This window comes from Kryptolebias marmoratus, linkage group LG6 (assembly GCF_001649575.2).
Source record: "Kryptolebias marmoratus isolate JLee-2015 linkage group LG6, ASM164957v2, whole genome shotgun sequence".
Classification (NCBI taxonomy): domain Eukaryota; kingdom Metazoa; phylum Chordata; class Actinopteri; order Cyprinodontiformes; family Rivulidae; genus Kryptolebias; species Kryptolebias marmoratus.
The window spans coordinates 12,182,787-12,202,201 of record NC_051435.1 but is presented as its reverse complement, the minus strand read 5'-3'; the positions used below and the strand labels follow the sequence as shown (position 1 = coordinate 12,202,201).

General features: G+C 40.3%; 3 protein-coding genes across 4 annotated transcripts; all 3 read right to left on the bottom strand.

The window, feature by feature from the left end:
- Positions 1-6,731: 6,731 nt before the first annotated feature.
- Positions 6,732-8,580, bottom strand: hoxd9a (homeobox D9a). The gene is made up of 2 exons (XM_017422646.3): positions 7,824-8,580; positions 6,732-7,383 (listed from the first exon to the last, which is right to left on the bottom strand). Exons 1-2 carry the CDS (start codon positions 8,491-8,493, stop codon positions 7,145-7,147), a joined length of 909 nt encoding a protein of 302 aa, XP_017278135.1. The 5' UTR covers positions 8,494-8,580; the 3' UTR covers positions 6,732-7,144.
- Positions 8,581-10,442: 1,862 nt separating this feature from the next.
- On the bottom strand, positions 10,443-12,605 carry hoxd10a (homeobox D10a). The gene is made up of 2 exons (XM_017422637.3): positions 11,764-12,605; positions 10,443-11,177 (listed from the first exon to the last, which is right to left on the bottom strand). The coding sequence occupies exons 1-2, from the start codon at positions 12,506-12,508 to the stop codon at positions 10,903-10,905; spliced, it is 1,020 nt and encodes a 339-aa protein (XP_017278126.1). The 5' UTR covers positions 12,509-12,605; the 3' UTR covers positions 10,443-10,902.
- Positions 12,606-13,772: 1,167 nt separating this feature from the next.
- Positions 13,773-18,253, bottom strand: hoxd11a (homeobox D11a). 2 transcript variants are annotated; one of them, XM_017422618.3, is made up of 2 exons: positions 16,963-18,221; positions 13,773-16,277 (listed from the first exon to the last, which is right to left on the bottom strand). In XM_017422618.3, exons 1-2 carry the CDS (start codon positions 17,810-17,812, stop codon positions 16,042-16,044), a joined length of 1,086 nt encoding a protein of 361 aa, XP_017278107.1. In that variant the 5' UTR covers positions 17,813-18,221; the 3' UTR covers positions 13,773-16,041. The 2 variants fall into 2 exon arrangements, with proteins under 2 accessions (XP_017278107.1, XP_037832249.1); XM_037976321.1 differs by lacking the exon at positions 13,773-16,277 and adding an exon at positions 16,326-16,720 and having other exon boundaries at positions 16,963-18,253.
- Between the last annotated feature and the right edge of the window lie 1,162 nt (positions 18,254-19,415).

The following is a 19,415-nucleotide window of genomic DNA, read 5'->3' as shown; positions in this document are numbered from 1 at the left end:
TGACAAAGCCAAACGTCATGGCGAAATGCTTGCAAAAAGAAACACTGCTTCACATTAAAACCACAAATAGGATGTTATATGTATTATTAGCTATGGAAAGACCTTTTTTAAAGCATCCTAATAATTAAAAATAGAAATACTTCAACACAACGTCACTGACTGCCTCATTATCAAGCTAAATTTGTACAAAATGCAAAACACTGCATGAAAATCTAGCTATTCAGTTCAAAAATATCTTTCTTTTATTAATGCAGATTTAAAACAGAGAAGAAATATTTTAGAATGATCCCCTTCATTGTAAAAAAAAGCACATTTATTTCAGCACACCTTGCCACACGTGAAATCAACTAATTACCTCGCTGCTCATTTACATGACTAATGAAACAGGAAGCTGTCAAGCACCGCGCGCACACAAAGCACGCGCGCACACACTCCACACACAGAGGTGCATGTCTTACCTGTAGCCGGGAGATAATCCATGTTTACACTTTGATCTTTGCTTCTGGGGTGCATTCTGGAGGAAAGCTGTGTCGGGCCGGAGCCGCTCGGTGCGCAGAGATGGAGCCGAAACGCTTCTCCTGTCAGTCACCCAGGAGCCTGGAAGCGCGCGGAGCCGCAAAACACGCACCCATCAGGTGCTTCTGAAACGAATGACTGACGCTTTTCTCGAAAAGCCGACCGGAGCCGAATTGGTTTAACACCATATAGACGCAGAATGCAAGTGGGGGGCGAAAAAAAATCGCCTGGGAAATCAGGAAAAAGGGCCATGAAGACGTTTGCCTCTCACACATGACCAGTGGCATCCAATGACAGGCGATGGAGGCACATAAAAAGCCTCTATTGCCGAGCTGTAAATTGTCCCCTTCACAAAAAGGAATTTGGACTGCAGCAATTCTCCCCATCTCCGCGCATAATGGGAGAAGCCCCCTCCTTTATGCCTCCCAAACAAGAGCTTCCCACAATGTTTTTAACTTCTCCTAGCACGAATCATCTAATTTCATTTCCTGCCGAGGCAAACGAGTGGTTACAAACCAAAAAAATAAAATAAAAAAAGTCCGACTTTCATTAAAACTAAACCAAAATAATCTCGAACAGTTTATAAAAATAAAAAGCAGTTAACGCCCTTTTTTTGGAAAATAAATTCTCAGAAAATAAAGCTAATAACGCCATACTTAAAGCAAAGCCTGAGTTTGTTTTAAAATGAAAACCCAAGAATTTTTTATGATTTTCGCCAGTCATATCGGTGATAAAAACACAATATTTTGTTTTATAAAGCGACCTCTACACAAAAGGTGTTTAGGGTACTAGCATTAAGCCTGGATTTCAGAGCTTCTGAGTGCAACAAAAGAACAAGAAAGTCTAATTTGATTTCTGGGGAAAGTGATGAAACCAAAGCTCATGTTGAAGATCAGCTCGTGCTGTAAAACAGGATGGAGGCTTGTTTGTGCGGATTTCTCTGCCCCGTTCTTTTTGGCTAGCTGTTTTTCATAAATAAAAAAGAAAGCCTGCGTCTAAGAGAATGAAATTACAGTGTGAAGCATGTCGACGCTTTCCACCTTCGACAGTTGAAGGCTAAATAAAACAACCGCAGCTCTCCGCATGTGAGCATTTGTGCCAGCAGCAACAACAAAAAAAATAAAATAAAAGGAATTTCCTTCATGTCATTCTCGTTCATCTGGTGGCAGCCAGAGTCAGCGCCGCACGATTTATTGTTAGGCCACAGCGCTGGGTTTCCTGTGTGCGCATGGGGTTTTCACATGTCTTTGTCGGGATTTGTTGCGTTGCACAACCATGATATTAGATGGTCACTCCACGGCTAGAATAAATAGATTAACTTCGCTTTGCTCTCTGTGCGGAAATACCGTTTGTCCTCCACAGGAGTTCCTCTTATTTTAGGTCACTGATGTTAGACAGACGCTGCGGAACTCGTACATCCCGTAGCTGCCACATGTTTTAGGCTGCAGGCCCTCAGTTTGATTGAGGCAAAGGCTTAGGACCGCATCTATTATCAATTTAAATAAACAGAAACCGATAATAACTAAATTAAACGTGAATAATAACGATATAAACACTCGTAACAGCATCAGTATTCATTTTATTTATTTACGACAACTGTTTTTATTCTTTGTAATAATTATGATGAAAATATAACCCCAAATAGTCATTTTAAAACTTAAGCTGATATTTGGAGATTATCTTAGGGCCCTCATTTATTGTTTCGTGACCCACTTTGAGGTCCAGACACCAGCTTTGGAAACCGCTGCAGGAGATTATATTCGTGTATGAACAGTGCGGTCACGTGAGTCAGTAACTGCGAAATTAATTTACAGTTCCTGCTCTAAAGGGCGAGCTCCAGTTTTCAGAACCAGCTTCTAAATTAACCTTTTCTTCCCCGGTGTCTGGTACACCTGAGTTATTCAGAAAGAACATTTTCAAAGGCACAGTGTGTCTCCATATAGTTCTGTTTGTTGAGCTTCAAGTTTTAGCACATTTTGGTGGACTTTTTGGAACAAATTCAGTAATACAGCTTCGGTAAATATAACATTTATTTCCTTTTTAAGAGAAGGAAGAGGCTGAACTCTCTCCATTTGTTTTCTTTGCTTATCCATAAAGTCTTAATGAATTTACCTAACGTAATCTGGATGGTTTTCATGGAGCTAAAATAAAAAAAGAGGATTGAAGAAGTTAAAGCTAAAAGAGCAACGAGGTTATCTCCTTCAGTTTTAAAGTGTGGTTGCATTGTTAAACAAAAAGTCGTGCTGCATATATCTGGGTGGGGGATGTTGGGTGAAACAGAAAGAGGTGGGACTGCAGCTCCAACATCACTGAACACTTAAAAAGCTAATTAAGATGTGGTGACCACTTTAGGGCTTGCGATATGATAATTTCTGGCTCTGGTGAACGAGTTTTCTCCCTGCAACCTAATCAGTTTTAGTAAACAAGGACAGATTAGTTTAGGCATATAAAAAGGAAGGAAAAAAAATGTCCCGAAAATTGGCTTTTTGTGTCTAATTAAACGCTGATAATATTGGGCGCTTCCTTGAGTAACCTTCTTGTTAAAAAAAGACATTTGATGTGTGCGTAAAAACGTAGCTGACCAATCCAGAAACATGGTTTGGTCACATGACATGAATTTATGCATCCTGGTTTATTTGCATCACAGAAATAGTGGGTTGTGGAAATCATACACGGTTAACACAGATATGATTTTATTTTTTAAATCTGGATAAAATTGTCAGCTAAACTACTGAAAATCAGAGGGGTTTTTTGTCCAGCATCATTTTGTGCTGACAGATTTGGTGTTGAGTCTATGTTTACACACTGATTTTTTTTATTTTTTACAGTCAACATGTATTAAGAGGCTGAGTGTGTAAAAGTTCGAACTGTGTTATTTTGGCACGTTATCGACAAGACGAGCCATGGCACGCGCCTTTACGCATTTATCTGATCGTTCTTATTTTGTGTGTTCTTTTATGACAGACATGTTTTGTGGCGACGATATCCTGCTTTCTATCTAGACCTTTTGGCCAGGCGTTTTTAAAGAGTAAAAAAATGACTCACAACACCCAGAAACACAAAAATACCATAAATATTTATAGGCAGGGCCATTAATAGGAACGTGATGAAAAATAATTAGGGCAAGAGGAAAAAAATGTTTATATAAATAACAAATTATAAAGAAAAATTAGCCTACAGAACCACACATTTTTTACTTAGATTATTTAAATGTTTTACACCAAAACTCTTCACTTAAATCAATAATTATAGCAGTTTGATCAGTTTTAGTGACAGACTTTGACCTTTAATTTTTCTCAAACATGACCCTCCTGGAGCTTCAACACCTCCATAATGGTCCTTTCACGTTTGACTCCATCTGTATCCCTCCGCAGTTGTCTCTGCATATTCATCCGCAATTGTATTTTTGTGCAGACCGGCGTCCAAATTTAGGCCAATGTGTCACATTTCCTCCCAGAAAGCGTGCGTCCTCAGCTGCTCTGGACCTTGTTGTCGTGAAAACACCCAACAAGGGACTCAGTGCACCAGCTGTTGTTTGGAAGGGCTACGTTTAGTTGTTATAGGGCAGCAGGCAGGTTGTGGTTTGCTTTCCTGCAACATTCCGGCTTCATTTCATTTATTAAATAGATGCTGCCAAGGAATTTAATTCCAAACAAGACTTCAAATAAATTATCAGATGCTGTTTATCATCTAGATGTGTTTATTTGTATGTTAAAAGGACGAATTTCTGAAGAAAAACAACTATGTCAAACAAAGAATGTTGCTGATAAAGGTGATTACAATAAAACATTCGTTTTAATTTACATAAAAAAACTGAATGTGCAAAATAACACTTTTGTTTTGAACCGTTTTTATGTATAACAAATCTCTTGGCTTCTCTTTTCCTTAGTTACGCATCAATTTTTTATCTTCATTAAACTTATTAGAGCTAAAAACCTTGAATCGTCCTCCGTCAGGCAAGATTTTTATTTTTATTTTAGTCAGGATCTTGGCCTAAATGCAGCCTTTACAGAAGTAAAATCGGGTAAAAGTGTGTGAAGAATGGATGAGTCTGACAGGACTGAAGCTAATGAGCAGACTGACCCCATAGGTGAGTGAAAAGGCACATGACCTCAGAACTTGGGACATTAACAGAATTTCCTGTAAAATACAGGCCAAATGCGGGGTTAACCTGTGCTGATATAATTAGAAACAGTGCTCTCGGGACTGATCTGCTCATTTCACGTTCCTGGTTCAAGAGTTAAAGAAAAAAAAACACTCCAGTCATCATATTGTAAGCCTATAAGTTAATCATGTGGTCAGAATAATAAAAAAAGGATGAACAGCCATGATAATCACCTTCTAATCTCCATCAAAGATAGTCAACTCATCACACGCGCCCCACGATGCACCAAAACGGCAGATTAAGGCCCGAATAATCAATTCAACATGACTTCTAATACTTTAAAAAAAATCTTCTGCTTTGAACAGCGCCGTCGGCTGCCAGTGTTGCACTCGAACTGAAACCCTCATGACTTTCAGGACTTTGAAAGCACTTTGTGTCGCCCAGAAAACAAAGCTGCAGCCTGTTCTTATCCTCCAGCCGCGCACCGCAGCCCGATGCGTCAAACTGTTTGCAAATAAAAAGGATTTTTTAAAATGTGAAATTTGCTGGGAGAATCGGCAAAACTCGAAAGACTACAAAATGTAGCTCTTTTTTAAAAAACAAAGTGAGAAAATATTAGCTATTTTGATCATTATTCGGTGTTGCTCTGCATTAATTGTGCCTTTAACAGAAACACTGGAATATCTCGGCTTTTTGTGATTGGAAGAAAATAATTGTTTGCATAAAAATAAACATAAAATTAAACAAATAGCTAAAAATTCAGTTTTACTGTTTAGGTTTGGTAAAAATCAACATGAAATATCAAAGAGCCATCGTTGTTTTCACCTCTAAATATGCCATCGTGCAGAAAACAAAGATTATTTTTTTGCACAATAATAAATAATATGTTTCAAATGATCTAAATGACGTTTTAGAGATTTTATTGAACTTTTATTGAAAGTGTAAGCTGACCAGAACGTTCTTATCTTAGCTGATAGTAGCTCTTATTTTCTAAAAAGCTCAAATCGGCTGCATGTTTGTGCAAAATGTGCGACATGCTCTTGAAATATGGGGTTTCCTGGAAGCTGCGAAGAGATTCCCAAATCTGTAACTCTCCTGCAATTAAAAATACAGAACCAGGAGCTCAAAGTCTGCGACATTTCAAACGAGCCTGTAAAAGAGCATTTAAATCAGTGGACACATCGAGGAAGGAAAACATTTAATGCGTTTGTCTCCTTGTTTTAGTGTTTGGCTCAGTTGCTGCAACTGGCTCCTAAAGAGCAACATCGCCCCCTAGCGCTCGTTGCCTCCTAAGGTTCTCCAATGGAGAGGGACAGTTTGTAACGAGATCTCGAGGGCCTCAGCTTTAGTTGTTTTGTTGCAAAACATGTCAGCGAGCCTAATAAGAAAAGACAAAAATAAATAAATCCTAACGTGTTCAATTACAAGTCCAACAAGTGATGTAAACTTAGGACAACGTATTATCAGTCAAAGTGAAGTTTTTTGTTTTTTTCCCATCGGTGGGAAGTCCAGCTGATGAATAAACCTGACCATTAAGCTGAGGCGTGATTTCCTCTAAAACAATTCATCGACCAGACACCCTGTGGAAAAGTGTCTATACTTTGTGTTTGTCAGCAACAGACACAAACGCCATAAGAAGANAATTACTGGCCAGGTCCATAAACTAATTTAAGCCAGACGTCTGGTCATTTCTATAGCTTTATTGGACCAAGTTTCTTCCTGCTTTAAAGTAATTGCTGGTGCAAGTTGGACAATAAATTGCATGTCCGTTGGAAGACTTCTTTCAATCCTAAACAGTTTATTACCTTAAGCTCTATGTTTTAAATACGCCAATTAAAAAACACCCTGCACTTTTGAAAAATTTTGTTTTAAATATGAGTTTTTTGGGGTGAAAACTTTAAGAAAAACAGCCCATCAGGTAATGTGTTTATGTGGGTGGGTGGGGGGGGATTCGCCTGGAAAAAAAATGTTGTTCATGCAAATCAAATAAAATATGTCTTTAGGAGTGTTTCTTGAATATAGCTCTCAGTTTGCTGTGTGAAAAATGTAAAACACACGCTTCTATCCGTTCAGTCACACACCCATTGCCCGACACATACAGCAGTCAAAGTTGTTGGAAAAATGTTTTACTCCAATTTCTTTAAGACTATAAAAGCACGTTTATAAGTGTTGAACACAAACGTCCCAGTTTGATATTTAAAACAACATAAAAAAGGAACTATTTACACGGTTTGAAGTTTTTTTTTTTTTTTATCTTTCCTTCCTTTCGTTTTTGACAGATACTGTCTGGATCTCACTAAGACAAATTCCTCATATGTGACACACATGTGGCCACGGATCGTGACGCTCGTGCGCAAAAGTTCATCTGAAAAGAAAATTTCAAAAAGCTACGAAGGTTCCAACAAATTCATAATAATAATAATATTAATAAAAATGTTCAAATCCTTAATACAAATGTCAAAAAAATAAAACAGTGATTTAAAAAAAATATATGCGAAGTGGTCCCAACAGTGAACTTTAAATCTACTCCTTGCTGCTCCTCTCTCTGTTCATCTTCTTCATCTTCATCCTCCTGTTCTGGAACCAGATCTTCACTTGTCTCTCCGTTAAACTGAGGATGCGGGCGACCTCGTAGCGCCGGTCTCTGGTCAGATACATGTTATAGAGGAACTCCTTCTCCAGCTCCAAAGTCTGATATTTAGTGTAAGGACAGCGCTTCTTTCTCGTGGAACGCGCGTGGATCCAGTTTGCTGCCGGGTTGCCTGAAAAAAAAAAACACACACACACACATGAAGAGACAACATAAAAAGATGAGCTTTTAATTATTTACTGTACAATTTAATGACTTTGGAGAACAGATCCCAAAGTAGGGTTTATTTAAATGTGATAATGTGCAAAACATAGTTGAATATTTTGATTAATTTTTAACAAACTGAAAAAAAGACTCAAATCGAGTCATGGAGTATTTTTGTGAAGATCCTTGTTGAAATAATGCAACATGCATCAAATTAAGTTGCAGTTTAGTGAGAAAAAACATCAGAATCCCTGCAATAACCTTTGCAGGGCGGTTTTTTCCCCCCTTCCGCAGCCTCGGTATAGTACGAGACACTTTTATAGGTTAGTAAAAAGCTCCAGTTTTACACACCCAGCTCATACAGTTCTCAGGGCTGTAAATCAGGGCCCGGCTATTTCTTTAACTTACTTGGGTCAAGTTGTTGTTGTTTTTCGTCTTTGGGCTGGCTCGAAAGCTCACTTGCGCCGTGCGCCTTGCTGCTCGCCTTCTCCGCGCACTCCGCGCCGCCACACTCAGCGGACAGCGGCGGAGCCTCTGCCTCCAGCGGGTCGCACTCCGCGGCTTTGACGTCAGGCAGGACCTCGGTCTTGGTGCAGTACAGCCGGGGCGCGCCGCCGCCGGTGCCGCCGGCGTTGGAGGCGGAGTGGAAGCCGGCGAACGGGACGTGGCTTGAGACGGGGTCCATCCAGGAGCGGACGCCGACATATCTGCCGTCCGAGGCGGGCAGATGCGGCTGGTGGTGATGGTGGACGTACGGATGATAGATCCCCTGAGGATGAACCGCCGACCAGGACGATGAGAAGGACTTTGGGGCAAAATTACAGGAGGAGAAATCCGCGCCGTCCACGGCACCGGGCGGCCGAGGGACCATGGAATGTGGAGCCTGAATGAACCGAGCTCCGAACACGTCCTCCGGGTCCTGACCCATCACGGAGTCCACATAGCAGTTACTGAGAGTACCACTGGAAGACATTTTTTCATCTCTTCCTATAATACGGGTTGCACTGTTACGAGAAGCTTCCCCTCTATGAACAATCATAGTATTTTTTTTTCTTTCTTTTTTTTTCCTGGCCTGCATCTGCAGGGATTGGTTTACATGGATCACGTGATCATATTTACCAATACAGCCCGTGAATCAATCCTGTCCCGGCTCTCCCGTTTTCATCAGCTTTAATTTCGCTTTTCATTTTGGAAATGATAAAGAGCCGCGCCTGACTGCGAAGATGGAGCAATCACTCCAAAGAAATCTATGCGTTTCCCTTCCTGTTAGAGAGAAAGCGTTAAAAAAATATATAAATATTTCTCCCCCATATGGACTCACGGACTCTGTGTATCTTAATGCCTGCAGAAAACTCTTTTAATAATCGTCCTGATGCCCTCACTGCCTGTAAAATGCTTTATAGACTTACAAAGCCCTCGTAAAAGAGATGTAATAACACGCTGTAAAGTAGCAGACGCCGCTTCAGTTCGCAATGCGGTATATGCATTGTTAATATTTGGCAAGAAGGCACATATATTTATATATATTACAGGCTTGGTTTAATCCTCCAAGTTGGGGCGGAAGCGACGGCGGTGAGATGATTGTATTCATTCAAAGGAGAGCCATAATGTATCAATAAAAGTTTTATGAGGTGCGTGTGATTATACATGTCAATAAAAAGAAGAGTTCAGATCTGTGTGTTGGTACATAAATGGTGTCAATTTTTTTTTTTTAAAAGAGGAACAGTTGATAGCTTCTAGTTTGTCTTAGTTGAAGAAAATTTTAATTTGCAGGGACGATTCGAAGCAGAAAGATTTAACTTTAATTCTCATTGAAAAATGAATGTTGTACAAGATCCCCTTTGCATCTGCAAACTATTTCGAGCAAATGGTGATTTTGAAATGTTTTCTATTTGAACACGGAGTCCTGAAGGATCTACATCGCTCCTGTGAGTTAGTATTTGAACAGAACCCTGCCTTTCAGATTTTGTGGAGTGTTTGCTAACTTATAAACAGGCTCGAGCATCAAAGCAGAGCTATTTTTATCTGATGACTCAATCCCCTTCTCTCTGCATCCCCCTGCTGCACTCTTCTCCTGCAGAATCAGACGAATGGAAACTATTCTAGGAGGGTTTTTTTACACTGATCTGTAAGTGAATTAGGTCACATTATTATACGACTTTCAAAGTCGCTCTAAGTGAAAAATTGCAAAATATCAAATTAGTATTTTCTCCTTGTATTATTTTTGCCCCTTTTTCACTTTGCAGACCGGTGTTGAGTCTAAATGTGTCCTGAGCTGCTTTCCTTCAGCTTCTCTTTGTTCCCTTCTTAACCAGATCTGTTCAGTTAATTAAATTGTATTTCGGGGAAAATGCTATAAGAAAATATCTGGACGTATTTTTGTACCTTCCTCAGGAGAAACGCATTCTGATGATTACATATCATCATTAAAGGGTTGTTTCCCCTGTCTTTGCGGGGTAAATAAAATCAGACTTTTGTCAAATACACGTCGCTACCTCATGAAGCACATATCCTGTGATTTTTTTTATTTTCTAGGCCAAAAAAATGTCCATTTTGAGCAGGGGGCGCAGACGCTAAACAGGTGAGGAAACAGATCTCGGTGTTCGACAGGACACAAAAAGAAAATAATAGTTTTCAGCTTCTTTTTATCCCCAAAAACGCGTCATAAATAGATTATTTTAACTATACTTGAAAAAAGTGCTGCTCTTTTTGTCACAAACTAAACACTTCTTGTGTGTTGAAGTTATAACCTCGCGAATAAAACAAGAAAAATTAAAATCCGACATCAGCAAAAATTGGGAAGTCTGACTGGATTCTAAAAACTTTTTAATTCGGATTTTTCTTTTTCATTTTTTGCTCATTCCTTTCACTCTTTAAGGCTAAGTTTTCATTACTAATGATGTTTTATTTGAAAACGAAGAAGCCTAATGTATTTTTTTTTCTTTGCAAAGTCACCCAAATACCCCAAATATGTCATTACTAATGTTACCCAGAGATTCGGGCAGCGCGATTCCACATAAAGCAAGATTCTTTGTCAGTATATTTATTGCAATGTATACATGCACCAAACATGCAATAAATCCACAGCTTTACATTGTTTCCCACATAGAGGCCCACAGAACCGTCCTGGAGATTTTATTTTTTTGCACGAAATGCAAAAGAAATGTTGCACCAAAAAAACACAAACTGCGCTCTCATGGCCGCAGCAGAGGAATCCTCTCTCCAGATTTTTTTCTTCTTTTTTTTTTGTCTGTTTCCACACAATAAGATGACTTCTTGGCAGAGAGGACAAATGTTGTAAGACCAAATCAAAAGCGCTTACCCTGTGACAACATTAAACAAACACACGACGCCACACGACATGAAACAGTCACTTCTTTGTTTTTTTTTTTTTTGGAACATTAAGACAAACGTCCAATGCCACGAGAGCTGGGGGTGGGGGTGGGGGGTAATTATAATAATAGGAGGTAGCAAACCACATGTGAGCTCACGAAAAGGTGAGGTTTGAGGTGAGTTCTCGGATGCGGTTTTCTCTGTTCAGTTTCTTGAGTTTCATCCTGCGGTTCTGGAACCAGATCTTGACCTGCCTGTCGGTCAGGTTGACGCTCCTGCTGATCTCTAGGCGGCGCTCCCGGGTCAGGTACATGTTGAAGAGGAACTCCTTCTCCAACTCCAAGGTCTGGTGCTTGGTGTAGGGGCACCGCTTCTTTCTGCCGCTCTTCGCTGTCAGCCAGTTGTTTGGTAACGCCTCACTCTTACAGTCTGGGAAAAGAAAAAAAAAAGGTTTGCATTAGTGGGTTGCTTCCTCTCCTGCACATAATCTCACCTCCTGCTTTGGATATCACGTCTGGGAAATTAACCACAATGCACGTGCTTACCCTGAATATATATAATGCAGAGGAAGGGGTTAATAATAAACCAAGATATGAATCACAGCCAAAATAATGAAGTTTTATAATCAGAAAAAAATACAAAAATCTATTTTTAAACACAAGTTTTAAATGCCACAAATTTACCACTATTTAAGATGTGATTAAAAAAAATCAATGAATAGATAATTAGATTGAAATTAAATATTATGTATGAACAAAAAGAGAAAAGTAAGAAGCTTATTGTGGTTTTTGATTCAAAAATGCCTCAATAAATCCAGTAAATTCAAATATCTAATGAATTGTGGGGATGTGGGCTTCTTCCTGCATGGTAAAGCCATTCAGTTAGCCATTACTGCAACCTGAGAAAGACTCTCATTAAACATTACGACTTTAGGGTTGTTTGTGTTTTATTCTTGCTTTTATGATGCTGAAGCCCTTCTTGCGAGATAAAAAGCTCCTGAGTGCAGTCAGCCCACCTTTCCCTTCCTTCTGCAGCAGCAGCTCCGGGCTGGACGCAGGCGCCTCCGCCGAGCAGCTCCTCTTCTTCTCCCCCGAGCTGTGGAGCTTTGGATCCGGGCTCGGCGTGCGCGTCGGCTGGGGCTCCTGGATGTTCTCCTCCGGCTCCGTGAAGCCGGACACGGGAGGAAGGGGAGGAGGTGGTGGAGGAGGAGGGGGAGGAGGAGGAGGCGGCTTGACCCGGCTGAGCTGCAGGAGCGTCGGGTTCGGGCTCGGCGGCTCGTCGTGGCCGTAGCTGTCCGCGTGCTTCCCGTTCGCGTACGTCTGACTCAGCCTGAAGTAGCCCGGAACCGGGATCTCGGGGCCATCCACGGGACAGGGGTCTGGATAGGAGGGGAGGTCGGGCGAGCTGACCTTCTGTAGCCTCTTCTCGGAGTACATGCAGCAGTTGCTCTCCTCCTTTATGTTCTGTGAAAATGTGCAGTTTGACATCTGACTGTCTGTCCTGCAGCCTCGACCCGGATCGGACCAGTTCTCTAGCTGAGGTATGTACGGGTGGACGTTCACGCCCGGGTTTTGGTGGCTGACCTCCCCTCTTGTCTTGCCGAACGACGGCAGGAGTCCACAGGTTCCGTAGGTCCCCATTTCCGATCCTGACTGCATGTACATGTTGCTGCTGGAGTAAAAGCTGTCCGTCCTGCAGGCGCCAATTAAAGAGTCCACTAAGAACGGGTTTGCCGCAGGTGAGCTGCTGGGGAAGGACATTTTTTTTCCTTGGAGGGGGGGAGAAGTTCTTAAGAGGAGAGAGATGTCTTTTGCAGGCTGACATATCTAGGAAAAACAATCTGTAAGTCAGGATGCCTCCCGACCACATGACAAACCCACCAATGAGATTTGAAAATGGCCTTGAGACGCAGCCTCCTGCCGCTGCACGCGCTCTCACTGCAGATGCACGCGCGGTCAACAGCGACACCTACAACACGGACTTGAAATTGGTTTTGCAGGACGCGCAGAGGGGATTTAAATGCGACGATTCTGTGAAACAAAAACGCCCCGGATCGGTCCAAAACCACCCCGTCTTCACCTGGAATCCACTTATTCGCAAAGAAGACACACTGTGAAATGTTTCAAATCTGCAAAACCGATAAGAATGCCAGAGTTTCTTTGTGAGGAACACTGGGAAATAACAGTGTGCTGCAGTCTACATGACGCATTGGCGACAACTCCACACTCTCACAAAAAGAATGAACCCAGCTCCATCTAATTGGGGTTTATTTTTTACTATTTTCTTTTATAAGATATTAATTATTTCAACATAAAAGTCGAATTGAACTGTATTTGTGACATCATTTTTTTCAGAATAAAGATGAAAATAATGCTAATTCGATCTGTTTATTCCCAATTTATGCAAAGCGAATGGATTTAATTGAGCAACACAGCCATTTTCAGCAGCCAACAACTATATGTGCTTTCTTTAAGAAGTAAAATTTAAAATAAGACCTTGAATCAAATGGTTTCACCTTTCCTAAAAGAAACGGCTCCATTAAGCTTTGGACGGTAATGTTTCAGTTGTGTGACATCTCACATATTATAGCGGATTACTTCGGTAAATTTTCTCCCCATTTTTGATTTGCATACATCTTTAGGCGCAATGTTTTATGTTTCTCAGGATTTCACATAAGCTGCTGGAGGCGGCAGTGGCTGCTCAGGCTGATGTGCTTCATTGTTTCATCCTGCAAGAAGGAAAATGTGAGCACGATGAAGAGCGCTGCAGAAAAATGTCTACGATTAAAAATTAAAAAGTAGACAATAAAACTTCAACTCACTCCACAGATCTTTTGCAATTAATAACAGTAATAATTAAGAAATAAGCTGTGTTCGAGGGCAACTATTAAATAAGTAAAACAGGCCTATGTAACCGTGTCAGAGCTTATAATAAATGCGCAACGTGTGTGAGGTTTAGATCATAATTAAAATCCCTGTAAATGTGTCTTCAAAGAACAAAATCAAAGCTGAAACAAACATTGCCTCTTGCAGAATTCGAGTTTTGAATATCCATGTTTTTATTTATTGCAAATAATCAACAACAGCTTCATAATTTTAAGATATTGTGAAACCAAATCTTTTAATGTGAAGATTTCTGATGTGTCCAAACATCCAAAATAAAAGACAAGACTTACTGAAGACTGAATACTGAAGTGTTTATAAAAAGCGTATAAAATGTCATAATAATAATAATAATAATAATAATAATAATAATAATAATAATAATAATAATAATAATAATAATAATAATAATAACAATAATAATAATAATAATACTTTCCTTTACCGATAAGATAACTAAAAATAAAATACACCAAACACAAAGTACCTTAAGAATTAACACATTTTTTACGCACCTTTATCTCTTCTCTTTAAGCTGATAGTCAAACACAAGCATAAAAACATCTACAACACACACAGTTTCAAATTAAATTGAAACAATTTAAACATGACGTGAGTGTGATCAATAAACCTCCCCTATTCATTTTAAACTTTGGAGCCGTCAAGCTGCTGCTTTCATACATAAAAAAATACAAAAAAACCCTCTTAAAATATGAAACCCAGACAAATATTTTACGTGTGACGTGATAATAAAAATAATCAAAACAACAACAATACATAGTTTCATACCGTATGTGATTAATGTGTAATTAATGTGAAATGTGTTTGCTGTTTAGAAGACATTGCTAAAGGTTTTCTTTATTTTTTGAGGGTCTTACTTTACTAAAAACAATGTATTTAAATCAAATACCTTCTTTTTTTCTTGAGACCGTTTTAAAATTTAAATGCTGCAGCATGAATCTTTTTATTGAGGAAACTGAATTTGCAGGCTTTCATTAGGAGGCCAAATGAAGGAGAAAGTCTTCTGAAAACTTAGAGGGAACGGATTAAATAAATAATGTCAACAACCTCTGAGTTGATCAGATTGCTCCTCTACTGTCGGTTTTCCACGCAGAGTGGATGTTAAATCTGCTCCACTCTGCATCTTTCCCACTCAGCCATATTGGAAAGTGTGCCCTCATGTGGATACTGTGAGAATCAGAGAAAGGCTCCTCACAGTTGGTGATGCAGTTTCACCTCAGGATGATATGACAAACCCTGCTGAACAGCTAATGAAACCCTCACTGTTCTTATGGCCTTTTTGGGAAATAACAGCGCAGAATTAAAAACATAACTTCAACACGAACCCCTTCCCACTCCTTGTGTTTTGTGTTCCAAAAAACGGTGGATTTCATTGCTGCACTGAGTGAAGCCACTGCTTTGCATGAATCATCAGTAAAGCCGCTGTCTTGTGTCTGTAACAAGCTGATACAAAAGTGCTGCATTCGAATGAAATTCCCTTTTTTTGCGGAGCCAGCGTCCAGAATGGAATCATCAAAAAGACGCATTCTGCAAAACCAAAAATTATTTCCTAATAACATAAATGGACATTAACTTAAACATTAAATCTACTTTCCACCAAATGGTAGAAAACCTCCCATTGTGTCCTTGTCAGAGGGTGCCTGAAGATGCCGGAATAGACTAAAAATGAGCAGAATACGCAGAAAAAGTGTTTGGATGCGTCACAAGAACATCTTTTGCCTGAAGTTAAAGTACTTTAAGACAGGAAGGAAGATCAGTCCTCATGTGGTCTAGGGGGCTGGGACAACCATAGTCCAATAGCCCCCTATTTAGACATTTACAGCTGCTTTTATTGTGCTGTCTAGACGGTTCAAGGTTTAGCAAACAATCCAGTTTTTCAAAGAGAAGGAAACAACGGGATCATACAAGCCTGCAAGCGCCAAATTTCTCCAAAGTTTCAATGATCAGTTGTTGTTTTTTAAAATCCACTTCTTAAATAGAACTTTACTTGACGGGTTTCTTGGCTATAATACATTTGTTTTGTCTATTATTTCACACTACGACAAACAGTACATGCGTTTTACAAATGGACGGACACAAAGAGTACATTATATATATATAGTTTCAAAAGTACAGATAAAAAATTAGCTGGAATAATTGTTGCTAGCGAGGCAAAATCAAAACAAAAACAGAAACAAAAACAAAAACGAAACAAAAGTGTCTGAATACATTTAAATAAATGCAAGAAATGTTTAAGAAAATATGGCGGATTTCTGTAACATCCGTTTTTTTTTTATTCTAATAATATGATATCAGTTTTTAAAATCGCTCATCTGAAGATTCTTTCCTTTTTTCCCGTGTTTGGGATGTTTATGTGAGGAGGGAGGGGAAAAAAGGCTGAATGTCAGCTATCAGAATAAAGGATTCCCTGTGAAATACTGTAGGCGGTCGCGGTTGAGTTTTTTCTCCTTCATCCTTCTGTTCTGGAACCAGATCTTGACTTGGCGGTCTGTCAGGTTTAACATCCTGGACAGCTGGAGCCGCTTCTCTTTGTTAATGTACACGTTGAAGAAAAACTCTCGTTCAAGTTCTCGGATTTGGTATTTGGAGTAAGGACACCTCTTCTTCCTGGACTTGGTTGATGAACCTGTGGAAGTAAAGGAAAAATAGGGGGAGAAAAAAAAAGCAAAATAAAACAAACAAAAAAATCAGTCGTGAGGAAACAACAACAACAAAAAAAAAGATATTTAAAATGAAAAATCAGGTCGGATGAATACTAATAATAGTTATTTTTTTAATGGCTGAATTTATCCAGGCCTGTTTGTGTAGGAAGGCCCTGTCTCTCTGACACAAACACAGCCCCCCATTCCTACCCCCACCCCTACACACACACACACACACACACACAATGGACACAACAAGGGCTATTTGCATAAAAATGAAAACACACTGCACTCGCGTGTTTTGTGATTGCAATTAAAAGGATTTTCTCATGTACATTAAATGCAGCTGCAGCCCACGAATTATTGGGATTCCTACTTTCTTCAAAGCCTCAAGGATACAAATCAAATCCAGCAACGCGGAGTTGTTCTGGAAAGAAAAGAAAACCTTTAAAGCACGGTTGCTTAACTGTTCCCCGTTGTAAATACCTTTACAACCGTAAAGTACATCTTATAGGGATATAAAAGCTTTTGCGTGCTTATAAAGAAGCATATAACCCTGGACGGTCACGGAGGAGGACTGTGTGCGGTCCAGGTTCTCCAGATCGTCTCGAATGAACACCTTTTGTTGAATTTAAATTTAAAAATTATTATAATAATAAGCTGACTTACTCTGCCGGTTGCTCCTGTCGCCGCAGTTGGAGGAGGATGAGTCCTCGTCGACGCTCCCAGTCGGCTCGGCATGTTGTTTTTCCTCCAGCTTGGTTAAAGCCTGGCTGACGTCGGCTCCATCACCGGGAGCGGCGGAGTCTGTCTTTTGTTTGGGGGGCTCGGCGCTGACGGGCTTCTCTGAGTGCGGGGAGTCGAAGAACTGGTCGAAGCCCTGCGGAAGGACGCCGTTCCGGCCGACGCCAGCGAAGAAGCCACACTGCGCGCTCGAGCCTCCGGGGTGGCCGTACAAGGACTCGTTTTTAAACCTAACGTCCGCCCTGCCGCCGCCGCCGCCGCCGCCGCCGCCGCTGCTGCTGCTGGAGGAGGAGGAGTGAATCAGCTCCCGGTGCATTATCTCCTCCGTTGAATAGTACGAAGCGTAATTGCCCCTGTAGTGCCATTTTGGATGGTCCAGTCCATAATCCCTGAAAGCGACTTCTCGAACAGGTTGAGCTATGCTGGGGGAATAAGGGAAATTGATCTGACACGAGGTGGTCTGCGGTAAAAAGGAGGAGACTGGTGGGAAATCGGGCGTCGAAACGTAATAAGTGCAGCTCGGCAAAAACATATTTGACGCGCAGCTTCGATCATCGTATTCCGTCATATCTCCTCTTGCCTTTCCCTCTGTGCGGCAGAGGAAGCGCGGAGTTGGCAGGCTGGCTGTGTTAAACTTTGTCCATGGAGCACCGCGGGCGCGTGGAAAGAGCCCGGCAGGGAGAAAAAATCGGAAACGCAGGCAGACCTGCAATACATCTTGATCGATTCTTGAGGTAATTGTGTCATGTGATCCAGCTAAGAAATTACCATACATCAATATCAGTCATTAAAAAACTACCAAGAAAAAAAAAAAAAAAAACTCATGTGAGCTCAAACAAGAGTCTCTATTGGCTCCCAGGCTGCAGGGGAAACTCCTCTCCACCCCCAACCCCATTTTTTGCCTTAAAGCTGATGGAAAAAAAGAGATTTTTTTTTAACCATCGCTGGAATATTTACTTTACAGCAACATCACTTTAATGATTACGACAGCCACACCCACTGCACTCACTGCGTCAGTAAATATGGAGGTGGACATTGTTTGTATCAACAGTTAGAAATATCAGCAGACCTGTGCGATTCATGCAAAAGCTTTGGAAAGAAGACCGTCAAGGTCACCGCGCGGAAATCATGTGTGATTTATCCAAGAGGTCCCTGCAAAGAAATTACAAGCATCATTGCGTATAATCGCCGTGCAGCGTGATGTTTGGAGGCACGGTGAAAATACACACAAATAAATGCCATCATTTGGATTCATTCAGATAATTCTGTCCTGCAGCGTGGTGCAAGAAAAACAAATAGCTGAGGTGCAACAAATTCAAACGCACGCCTCGTAGTGCGCAAAAAAAGTCAATCCTTCACTCAGTTACGCTTAATTCAAACTGCATGTGGATCCATTTAGAACAGGAAAAATAAAACAGATATTTACTAAAGGGAAAATCGTTTTTGAATTCCATTAAATCCTCTGAGTAACAAGAGGGAACCCTAGTCCGAAACAACATGGCTTTGGCCGTCTGTTGTTTGTGATGTCCAACAAGTCTCCGCGGCCATGACATTTTATGGCAGCCATGCATGCAGTGTTTGCCTCCTCCTCGGTGGGAAATAGAAAAGATGAAACACACGAGGAAGGCACAACTCATCGCTCAAGCGTCGAGCTATATTTTGTTGGGATATGTGAGTATGGCTTTTCATGCATCCCCCCTCCCTCTTCTGTTACTCTCAAACACCACAGAATAAATTTTAAATGTAGGTCATTTGCAACAGTGATCCTCAAAACTGATTATTCTAAAAACGTGTTGTGCTTCTTCACAGGTAAATGTGGCCAAATATTTTTAAACTGGTGGTGAAAATCTAACTTTTATGATCCTGTTTTTCACACTGCACTAGACAAAACCTTCAGGCAAATAGTTCTGAATAAACAAAGTGTGTATTTGTTTTAAAAGAAAAACACACGACAAAAACTAAGGATTTCTATTTTAATTCAGCAGACGCAGAAGTGCAAAAAAAGTGAAATTGTTACTTGCGCCTTGGGAATCATTTTTACGCAGCTGAATTTACAGGAGTGTGATGTTAGAGACTAAATAAAATCTACGGATAACTTTAAAGCGACTGGTTGCCCAACCCTTTATGTGACTTTTACCTTTAGTTTCTGGTGTTAATTGTATTTAACCTATCTGTTTGTAATGGCGAAAGTTTAAATGTTGATTTCACAACACTATTCTGTTATTATTAATATTATTTGTTTCACCGTTTAAGTTCTGCTCCAATGCAGTTTGTTATACCAGCTGCTTTCGGCTTACAATCTATCATTTAAAAGTTCAAAAATGATATGAGCTAGTCAGTTTAAGGAAATCTAAAATCAAAAATTTTAACGCCTTCAA

What these genes read in the sequence shown, in the direction of transcription:
- hoxd9a (XM_017422646.3), bottom strand. Translation starts at nt 8,493, where the DNA reads ATGCAGGCCAGGAAAAAAAAAGAAAGAAAAAAAAATACTATGATTGTT. An exon ending in ACAACAACAACTTGACCCAA is followed by an intron (nt 7,384 to 7,823) that starts GTAAGTTAAAGA and finishes TTTTTTTTTCAG; the next exon opens with GCAACCCGGCAGCAAACTGG.
- hoxd10a (XM_017422637.3), bottom strand. Translation starts at nt 12,508, where the DNA reads ATGTCCTTCCCCAGCAGCTCACCTGCGGCAAACCCGTTCTTAGTGGAC. An exon ending in GCTGCAGAAGGAAGGGAAAG is followed by an intron (nt 11,178 to 11,763) that starts GTGGGCTGACTG and finishes TTCTTTTCCCAG; the next exon opens with ACTGTAAGAGTGAGGCGTTA.
- hoxd11a (XM_017422618.3), bottom strand. Translation starts at nt 17,812, where the DNA reads ATGTATGGTAATTTCTTAGCTGGATCACATGACACAATTACCTCAAGA. An exon ending in CGACAGGAGCAACCGGCAGA is followed by an intron (nt 16,278 to 16,962) that starts GTAAGTCAGCTT and finishes TTACTTCCACAG; the next exon opens with GTTCATCAACCAAGTCCAGG.